The 11,586-nt window shown below is 42.3% G+C and overlaps 1 protein-coding gene across 1 annotated transcript in view; it reads right to left on the bottom strand.

Annotated features, from left to right (window-relative positions):
- Window positions 1–375: 375 nt before the first annotated feature.
- LOC124553208 overlaps window positions 376–11,586 on the bottom strand; it is a 47,437-nt gene continuing 36,226 nt past the window's right edge. The window contains exons 5-6 of the mRNA XM_047127101.1: window positions 9,204–9,341; window positions 376–897 (exon numbers count right to left, since the gene is read on the bottom strand). Coding sequence (XP_046983057.1) covers window positions 405–897; window positions 9,204–9,341 — 631 coding nt within the window. The 3' untranslated portion in view covers window positions 376–404. The remainder of the gene's footprint in view (window positions 898–9,203; window positions 9,342–11,586) is intronic.

The following is an 11,586-nucleotide window of genomic DNA, read 5'->3' as shown; positions in this document are numbered from 1 at the left end:
TCAACACTATTGTGCCATTAGTGTCTTCAAAGAGATTGGGTATTCACATTTCAAAATGCAGGCAGTCATGATAGGTACTGTCTGTATCCTTGTAAGTAACTTGATTATGTTGTATACGGTGAGACAGAGAGGTGATGTTTATTAATAATGGAGTGTTTTTCAGTTGTTGACATTTTGAAAAATCTATCGTGAAGTATTTTACAGACTCAATCCTCAAAATAATGGTTCCTCATGTTAGTTTACAGCTATCTCTGATTGTTGTAGTTGTCATGTGTTACCGGAGTAGTGATATGCAGCACGAAATGTTAGGTATAAATGAGTGAACAAAAGATCATTTTTCTGTGTTCTTTATTTATGACTAAGACATATGGTAAAACTAATTATGTGGTGTTTAATGCTGTACATCAGCGTTGTTGCAGCATTTCCACCAGCTGCTGCTCATTGTTCTGCATGGCGAGGTCCAGAGGGGTCCTCCCCCCGCCATCCCTGGCCACACTGTCAGCTCCCGCCTGCAGCAGTTCAACCGCCACCCCTGTCTGGTCCCATCTTGCCGCCAAGTGTAGTGGCGTGAGCCCCAAGTCATCTCTGCCATTTGGGTCAGCAGATGCATCCAGCAGCACCTGCACCAAAGCCGTGTGGCCATTTGCTGCAGCGAAGTGTAGGGGTGTCGTCTGCCTGCTGCCCCTGGCGTCGACCTCCGCGCTGGCCCCTATGAGGCAGCTGGCTGCCCCCACATGGCCCCAGACTGCTGCCCAGTGCAGGGCAGTCCGGCTGTACCACGCTCTGTCCCTCACCCCCACGTCCGCTCCTGCCGCCAGCAACCTGCACAGCTGCTCTACCGCCCCCTCCTTGGCTGCTTCTATCAGCCTCCTCCCTCTCTCTGCTTCAGAAAGCAACCTGCACAAAACATCAACACTCTTACACTCTGCTATAAACACTCAGACACCAAATGAAAAAACCATCACAGACGTAAAACTGACCAGTCGTGTATACACTTCTGCTTAACGACAAGTTACAAATCTAGAAATCTCCCCTCTACAATACAGATCTATCAGCATATTGCTGACAGATACTTACCAGTAGCCCACAACACAAATCTGCAGCCACTTCCCATTAAAAATTGGTTCACTCCATCTCATTACTAAATGAGCTGTAACTTTCTCCTAATTCACTCCAAAGAGTCACCTCCTTTGACCTGTGAATCCTGTTGGTAACCAATGGTTGACCTCCACACGAATACAACTCTAACACTACCTTCTGTTGGCAGCAATCCCTTCTGATACTTAGGAAGAAAACACAAGTAACTAATCACATTTCTAAGTAGTGAAATACGTCATCGCCTGTCAACAAAACGTAGGTGCCAACACTGACAACATTATTGAAAGCGAAAGCAGTGAATATTGGATCTATTACTGGGTTTATGTATTAGTCTACATCAATGTCTTCATCAAAACATTTCCCATTACATGTTATACATTTATTCCAGTGTTTGTACCAGTTACTGAAAAATTCTGGAATTGTCTATGAGATAACCCTTATCTCTCAGGGATGTGTTTCGAATATGATCTGTGTATGAAAAAGACTGGCCTTTAAGGTTTGTCTTAATTTTTCGGAACAAAATTTCATACGGGATGATCGTGGTGCCAAGGGCATGACTACAGTATGGTTTGTAGCCAAACATGGAAGAACACGCAACAAATTGTAAGCAGGTGCATTATCACAATGCAGAGATGTTTGTTCCACAACAAATCTGAAGGCTTTTTTTTTCTTCAGGCCAGTGGCGATGAGTTTTAAAGTTGCACTGCTTGCTGACCATTTCACCTTGTGACAGGAAGTCGTGGTGCACTAAACTGTTGAAATCTAAGAACACTGTGAGAAACATGACATTCACTTTTGACCGTTGTTGGCCATCTGGAATATTATCACAGACGATTGATTGTTAGCTCAAACATCATATCGTGAAACTTATTTCGTCTTCTTTTATGAACCTTTTCATAATCATCATCTTCGAAACATGTGTATCAGTCGTAAAGACTAGTTTTACTGATGGTAGACTCACCAAAAGCAGTATGTAATATTTCTAAAACCTTGATGCATTTCATTCCATTCTTGTAACAACATGTAATACAAATGCACTAACCGCTTTTACCTTAAACAAATAATCACCACTACTACTAACACACCAATAACCCTGTTAACATCTGACAACACACTAAATAACCTATATGCCTGGTGTACACATACTTTTGAGATATGTTTACCAACATGACAAAAAAGTCATGCAAATGAGTTGTAGAACATGCAAAACAAGTTTTACATCACTTTTGAGCACAAGAATTGTCGCATTTCAACACATCCCATGAAAGGAAAGCCTTAAATTCTCCAGTATACCTGCAGTGTTTTTTGTTTAATATCTTATCAGACGGAATATATATGCCAATTTTGGAGGAAGTTGTAGACAAACACATATTCAGTGGAACAGGCATTCGGTTTTATATTTGTAACATATACGGGAGCCCTGACTTTTGATTCCTGTTCCCATGTTAATGTAATTTACTCCATAACATTGCATTTCAGGAGTGGGCAGTTGTCTGCTGCATTATGATAGTGTCAACTCATTTACATAGCAGTAAACACTGCCAGGATGTGTCTCCACACTGGGTCACTGCTGATTTAAAACATGCGTTGTGGTACAGCACTTTGAAAGAGCGCACAGAAGCATCTCATGACGTAGGTGGGTAGGCAGAGTGGGCACTCACTGGCTCGTTCACTCACTCACTCCACTGACCGACAACACTGCATCATGAACAAAAGATAGTCAGGCAAGGCTGCACCAATGTAAGTGACCTTTCAACTGTTTACTTGACTGCACTGTAGAATTAGCACGAACTGCCAAGTCTATATGCGAGTCTCTTGTGCTTCAGTATTCTTCGAATGCAGGTATGTACAGCAATGAGAAGTCAGACATGCTAATTTTATATCAAGGATGTCAAAGAAATTCTGTTGAAACAGGAATATCTTCTTTCCATCATTGTCCATTGCACCAGAGCCTTGCACGAATAATTAGGTCACCGGTGCGATCAGAGAGCTCCAGCATCATCACACAGAGGACAAGGACGAAGACTGTGGCTGACAGAGCACTTGAAGACGCTGTTCCAGCTACGATGCTTGTCAGTTCAAACAGTAGCATGAGACGTACCGATAGGAATGTGGGAGACGAGTGTCATTCGCACTCCACATTCACATAAATGTCATCCCTACTGTCTGTCAGTACATCAGAAACAGTCGAAGACATTATTTTGAACATAGCATACAATTATATCTATCTGATCTGCAGTGCCTGCACATGACACTAAAAATCCATGCTGGCTTGGTCAGGTACAATACTAACGACCTTGAATTGCGAATGTATGGTGTGGTATGATAGGAAATTACATTGTGGGACCTTACTTCATGAAAGGGGGGAGGTTAAATGGAAGTACATATGGACATGTTCTTACAAACATTCTGCCCATTCTTCCAGATGAAGTACCACTGGATAACTGACAGTGTATGTGGTTTGAACACGACCATTGCCCAGACTCTTCTCCTGCTGTAAAGCAACCACCAAATAAGTTTCCTGACTTCTGGGCAGGATGGAATGCTGCAGCACATCAGCAGGCAAGCTACCCTGGTTTCACTCCTCTATTACTCTGTATGGAGAGCACTGAGATACGCAGTCTGTAGTGAACTGCAACTATGTCAGATGATATGAGCCATCGAACCGCCATACAATGCAACTGCATATCATCCAACACATCTCCTTCTGTTCATCTATTTCTCAAACAGCAATTCCACATGTGGCTTGAGGTGGATGGTCCACAACTTGAGTACATACTTAAATTTAAAACCGCATTTTGTTCACAAAAGTATGTAGTTTGTGGGTGAAAAGTCATCAGTTACTTTGAACAAAACGTTTCACTTACTTAAAGTTCATTGCCTCTGTTTATAATGGCAAGTAGTTTATAATTTCGACCTGACAGTATATGTTTCACCATTAACAAGCACTTGTGTGCCTTCAAGCAAAGACAGGTCAAGTATTACACGGAGCTGACGAAAGTCGTGGGATACCGATGTCTACATACACAAATGGTGGTAGTATCGTGCACTCAAGGTATAAAAGGGCTGTGCATTGGTCGGGCTGTCACTTTTACTCAAGTGACTCACATGCAAACATTGCCGTCGCCTTAATGGCTGCACGACGGGAATAAGCAGACTTTGATTGCAGAATGGCAGTCAGAGCTAGACTAGGAGTGTTGATATTTTTAAGAATATGGAGTATCCAATACATGAGTATTTATTAAAATGTTTATATCGACTCTTGACATATTGAAACATATGTGTCTATCGGTGGACAAAATATTGGGGCTCTCCTGCCTATAAAAATATCGGCTACACGTTGTAAATATACTGCTGGTTTTCGAGCTGTAGAAGTATCTATTTATTATTACATATTCTGTACATCAATAAGGTAGCAACCCGCCCATCTCCTTTAGAGCAAGAATTGAAACGAAATGTTGGATGTTCACGCATGCCGATAAACACTTTGTTAAAAGTGGTAACTCCACGCAAGTGGCACAATGAGAGGCATCTGATGGGTCAATTGTTTGGTTTTGTCGCATATATAGGATTTGTCTGATACACTTCATGTCGCCTTCCCTGTTCTTTCATTTCCGCAAATGCCAGCGACCTAGCAGCTGTAGTGTCAAAATTGCATGGTGAATCTAAACATTTGCAGTTACTGTTGGTAGTGCTAGCCACCAATTATGTCAGCATTTCCCCTCACACGTCTGCGCCCACTGCAACTACCATTCTCGACATTTACATTTTTGTTGTTGATTTTCAGCAACTGTTTTTAAAGAATATCGATTCAAAGAAATAGCACACTAGTTGCCACAAAAATTGTGTTTTAACGCCACTGGTGTTCTGTTTCTTATCAGTCTTGTTACTCCATTCAAACCACCACCCCCAGTGCAATCGAAATTGTTCTGTGCCACATATACTTGCTTTACAGTGTCAAACAAAAAGATCGGAAATGATGAAAGCTCAAAATGTAGTAGGACCCCTTCACACAGTGGAAGTAAAATTATGTCCTACTACAATTTAAAAAATACTTCAAATATTTTTGGAAAATTGTGAAAAAATATACTATAAAACTGAAATATCAGCAGTTGATATTGCTGTTTTGATATCGATACAATGATATATATCAGTGTCACATTTTCCAACAGTATATCAATATTTTTTGGAGAAATTAATGATATATTTTCATTTCATCCTGCAACTAAGCTAGATGCATGGGAAATTCCATTTTCGAACCATTCCAACATCCATAGTGTCAAGAGTGTGCTAAAAATACCAAATTTCAGGCACGGCCTCTCATCACTGAGAACACAGTGACCTACTGCCTTCACTTAATGACCGAGTGCTGTGGCATTTGCATAGAGTCGTCAGTGCTAACTGACAACCAACACTGTGTGAAATAACCACAGAAATCAATGTGGGACATTATGAAGAACACATATATTAGGACAGTGTGGCAAAATTTGGCCCTAATGGGCCTTGGTAACAAGACCGACGTGAGTGCCTTTGCCAACAGCGCAACATCGCCTGCATTGCCTCCCTGAGGTTCGTGGCTGTATCAGCTGGACACTAGATGACTGGAAAACTGTGGGCTGGTCAGATTAGTCCAGAGTTCAGTCGGTAAGAACTGATGGTAGGGTTTGAGTGAGGCGCATATCCCACAAAGCCATGGACACAGGTTGTCAATGAGGCATGATGCAAGCTGGTGCTGGCTCTATAGTGATGAGGGCTGTGTTTATATAGAATGCACTGGTCCTCTGGTTGAACTGAGCCAAACATTGCCTGGGAATCGATATGTTCGGGTACTTAGGGGAGGCCATCTGGAGCAATTCATACACACTTCATTTGCCCAAACAATGATGGGATGTTTGTAACTGGCATTGCACCATGTCACTGGGCAACAAGTATTTGCAACTGGTTTGAAGAACATTCTGGGAAACTCAAGCGGATGATTTGGCCACCCAGATCACCTGACATGAATCTCATGCACTATTTATGGGACATAATTGAGAGGTCAGTGGTAACACTTTCGCAATTATAAAGGGCTGTAGCAGCAGCACGGCTCTATTTCTGCAGGGTACTTCTGACAACTTGCTGCGTCCCTGCCATGTCTAGGTCCACCACAATTCAGGAAGTCTCCCATGACTTTTTATCACATCAGTGTATTATCATTGACAGTATTGCAGTGGCTGTGTTACGAAGACCAACAAAATGTTCGTTTGTGAATTTGTGCATATCCAAAGAAAAATGCACTCCAGCGGCTGCAGCCATTATGAAATGCGTGAAATGCTTTTGCAGATGTGAGTACGACAGCCTTCAAGTCCATAAGAGAATGTTGGCAGTGACAATTCATGCCAGACCTGGACTCGACCCCAGATTTCCCGCTTTACGTGAGTGCTCGCCTTAACCACTTTTGCTATACATGCACAACTCATGGCCAGACCCAAACTTCCAAAATGTCATCATTCATGCATCACTAACTGTACTCATACACACATCAATTTCTGTACTGGGGAGGACGCTTTGATTGAAAGCCATTGACTGATGTGGGGAGATAAAACAATGAGGCAGTGCCTCTGTTGATCAATTATTTCGTTCATAACAGATGTAGCTGTCGCAATGCCTGCTCCTTGAGACATGCATGCATGTCCGAATGAGCATTTCATCATTCTTCTTAAAAAGTTTGGAGACTTGAGCAAGAAGAAGGAAGGAAATCGGCTCGTGGCATATATATGCTGTCCAGGGAACAGTCCAATCCATGAAGCTGTCAGGTGTTGGTTAGGCATTGGTTGTACCATGACTGTCACTGGGTAACAGCACAAATTCCAGACAGTTACTGGAACAACAATTAATAGCAGCCAGCAGTAGTATAACATATCGGCTGAGAATTGTTTCGTCAGTTACTGGGGAATACGCTGCTCACAGTTGCTCACTGGGTTTGCTGATATTTCACAGAAACACCATGATGCTAGCTCCAAATGATGATATTTTCTCGTGGAAGTTCGCATGCGGCACCAGACATGAGTAGGACACAGCCCGACGTCTCTGCACTGAGAGCTGCATCCACAAGCCTACGAAGAACAACTGGCCACTCACATCTTGTTAAACCCTTGCCATGTACTGCCACTGTGATTCCAATGGAGCTTGTCGTTACTCTCAATAATCTTAGCCTCATCAATAATTTTAGTGTAAAATCCAGTAGTAGCATGAGTAACATTCACTATTAGTGTGTAAGCTGGGCTTCACTCCTGTGGAGTCAGGGTGGTTGTTCTGGTGTCGCTATTTTACCAGTAGCCCACAGCGATTCTGTGGAGCGAGTGAACAGGCTGTTCACCACGTAAGAAGTTTATATGTATCGAATGTTCACACATTTATTGGGCTATGCAGGTGGGCATGGCACACAGGCAGATTGTGTTTCCATCAATGGCAGCTGAGATTCGCGATATATGCAACAAACATATCAATATATGAAAATGAACAGGTGTTTCAGTATACTGAACTAGGAGAAAAGAACGAAATCAATAAGGGAATCTGATGGGGTTCTGGGCAGTGGAACACAAAGAACTTAACACTGACAGTTTTACTGGCCAGAACAATGGAACCCTTGCTTCACTAACACAATAACCAAATTGGATAACAATAGGAAGCCGTGGGACCCACTGCAAGTAGATACACACATTGCTCATATCGATGGCTGACCATTCTAGATAATTTGAGTTATGGAATCCTTGAATCTCTGTACAGGTGGGAGCAATGAATTTTCTTAAGTCAATTCATACATTTCACATGCCGTTTAAGTTACAACATATGCATTGCACCCACTTTCCCACTTGAAAGTTGGGACACACTATTCCATAACGTCTTGCTGCATTCTTCTCTGATCAGTTTCAAATGGCATGCTGAATAGTCACACTGTTGGTCGTCCTATGCCCGTGCAGGTACTAGTCTGGTACATTGAGCACATTCAAGTTAAGAGGGAACTGCAATGTCAGTCTAGTCCCAATGAATGCATCTTTTAAACCTTTCAATTCACTGTCGGACAAATTTTTGTTATACAGCCAACTGTCTATGACCGTACCGTCGGTCGCTTATTTCCAATAACAGGGAATAGTTATGTGAAAGCAAGCAAGAGCGGGAAAATGGGCATAAGAGAACTGCAGCTATAGTATGAGCACTGCTTCTGACCAACAGCTTGTTAAAATGTCTTGTGCTCAATTCCTGGTCTGCATATAAAAACCACACTCCTTTAGAGCAAATTATCCCTCCTTAAAGGTGTGTGATACAACAATTTGTATCACTGGAAAATTCAGCCTCTAGATGTAGGTTTGTTCTATGCCTATAAAATGTACTATCGCACTATCTCCATGTACACCTTCAAGGATGGCGAGTTTCATGATAAACTCCATGACAGACTGTTTTGCATTCGTTTGCGTGCCATCAAATTCCATCAGTTGTTATCACACCATTACACGTGTATCATTTAAAAGAGTGGATGCTTAGCTGAATGTTCTGAACAGTTTGCCTTTGTGACCTTTTATCATTTGTGCTCATGGTTCAAGTTAATGGTCTGTCCTGAACATTTCTCGGGTGTCGACGATGTCTATTCTGTTAAGTGTAATTAGTGTGTCGTATAGGAGGTTGATCTCTGAACCTCACGGAAACATTTTTCTGTCACCCTCCTGATGAAGATGGTGAGTCATTAGCAGTTAATTTTTTCCATCAGAAATGTTAACACTTTCAAATGAGTGAAACACAGTCTGTGACCTCGCACTTAAAAGAGGTTTCTTGTGAGAATACATTCACGTGACATGTAAGTTTCGTTGAATGTCAGTGCACTGAAACCTTGTCTTCTCACCAACTTCTTTTAGGACTAATTTTTAAGGTACGTCAACACCATCAAGAGCCCCAGCCGCATTAAACACACCAATTAAATGAAGTAATTTTTCCTGATAGCTCCAAGCTCAGCTACATCGAAAATTTAAAAAATTTAAATTAGAGCCTTTCAGTGTAACATTTGGTTGACGCGGCACTGAGAGTTACTGTGAATGTACAAGTCGTGCATTGGCAGTGATGGTACTCACCGCAGGCGGGAGACGGCCGAGTCGTCAGGTGGCGGGGGAGTATGGCGGGCAGCTGCGGTGGGAGTGCGGTCGCAGTCGCTGAGCGGCTGAGTGCCGTGGCTGGTGCTGGTGGGCCTGCAGTCTGCAGTGGCCAGCACGCTGAAAACAAGAGGCACTGCGTCAGCGGGTGGGCGCACAGGGTATTGTGGGGGGGGGGGGGGGGGGGGGAGGGCAGAAGGCCGCTTACTGCAGCCGGGCAGTGGCAACACGACACACGCTGTCTGTGACACTGGTGGGGAGCCTGAGTTCAACAGCCCACCATTTTGTCAGTTTACACACTGGTTTTCCCGAGTTCCACCATAACAGCAGCTAAGTGTACCAAACAAAAAATTGTTCAGAAAGAACAAACCAAAGGTAAATGTAAGGGTCCAGTATCCCTGGACTGACAGGATTATTGAACAGGACACTGCAAATACGTCACTAAAGCAATACTCAAACTAGCTCATTTATCAAAGACTGAACTATAACAGGCACACAAACATTAAGACAGCAGATACTTAACTTTGCAGGGAAGGTATTTCAGATAAGGCACGAGAGAATGGAGCTAAGCCAGAGGAAACTTTTAGTCATTAAAAAGTCATAACATCATTTAAATTTTGTCCACTAAATAGTGTTGATAGACATGAGGAAACAACACACTTGACTCAGTAGGCCCATACTAAACATCAGACTACAATGCCGAATGAGTACGAGGAAGATCAGTAATGAGGACAACGTAAATGTGTTACCGACATCTTGTAAGAGGCAGCCACGGAATCAGAAATAAAAGTTCGAATTATTCACTGTATTCAGTGTAAACATATTTACATGTTTTTGAAGGAAAAACACCTACACAAGCTAATTGATTTCTGTGATAGCTCCAGGAATCATGATTGCACAAAGGGAGTAAAATTACTGAACAGCACCTCAACTGTACGTTTATTTATTGAAGATATGACTGGTTCCTGCCTTTAGTGTTTGACCATTTTCAAACAATGATGTGTAGAGATAAAATTTAAAAATTTTCATTTACACAGGGAAATCACTGAACACTAAAAAGAGTGTGCTTTGCAATGGCGTATCGTTAGCCATGGGGCTGCCAGTGCCAAGCTTTGAGGAGCTATGCTCACCTCAGCTGTGAAACTGCTGCTGATGGCTGAGGAGCCATGGGTTAAATTTCATGGAAGAGGGCGCGTGACATCAGTGGGAAGCAATTCACATGTAAAGCTATGAACATCTATTTTTAAAAATAAACAACAATTTAACCAAAATAGGGCTTCCTAAACCCTACGGATATCGTGTATTTTAAAAATAGTTTTATAAAACTAATAATAAGCCTATCTAAGAGGTTAAACTGTAACCCAGAACCTCATTTTGAGGCGATTGTTTGCAATACAAAGACACTGTTTCCATAGCAACTGCTATTAAGTTATCTCTCATATTCATAATGGCCCATCGGCCTGGAGACTTAGGGGGCCACCGGCAATGACGTTCATCTTCCGGTCCTTCTCTTCCAATCCAGCATCTCAGACCTCACACGTTGTCACTTATCTGTGGGGCTACGTAAAACATCAAACTTCTACCTCCCCCATGCCTGACACTCTTCAAAGTCTGCAACATCGCACTGTTGAATCTGCAAATTCTATAACAAGAGACCAGCTGCTTTGTATGTGGCAGGAAATGAGCCCTGCTTTGATATTTTTGTTCAAATGGCACTGAGCACTATGGGACCTAACATCTGAGGTCATCAGACCCTTGAACTTAGAACTACTTAAACTTAACTAACCTAAGGACATCACACACATCCATGCCCGAGGCAGAATTTGAACTTGCGACCATAGCAGTTTCGCGTTTCCGGATTGAAGCTGCTAGAACTGCTCGGCCACCACGGCCAGCTGATATTTTTTGTGTATCACATGGTGCTCACATTCATTCAGTGCATTAAAAGTTGATTTCTATTTCCAGGAATGCTGCAGCTGTGTGTCTTTTGTATTATGGAAGCAATACATGTGAAATCTGTTGCCTCTTTCTGAGTAGCCCTGTACATAAGTGATAACTATGGCAGTTGCTATGCAAACAGCATCTTCGCAATGCTAACTATTGCCTCGAGGCAGTGTTCTGGGTTACATTTTAACCTATCATATTGGCTTATTATTTAATGTATCAGAACTGTTTTTAAGACATACGAAATCTGTAGATTATACAAACCCCTGTTTTGGCCATTTACAGTTACAATTTTATACATTTTAAAAAATGGATATTCAGATCTTAACATAGGAGACAAATTTCCTCCCATTGGCTAACACTGATGCTGTTTAACCTCAGCCATTGGCAGCAGTTACACAGCTGAGGTGAGCACAGCTGT

This window comes from Schistocerca americana, chromosome 11, assembly GCF_021461395.2.
Source record: "Schistocerca americana isolate TAMUIC-IGC-003095 chromosome 11, iqSchAmer2.1, whole genome shotgun sequence".
NCBI lineage: Eukaryota > Metazoa > Arthropoda > Insecta > Orthoptera > Acrididae > Schistocerca > Schistocerca americana.
This window is presented reverse-complemented; position numbering and strand designations above follow the sequence as displayed.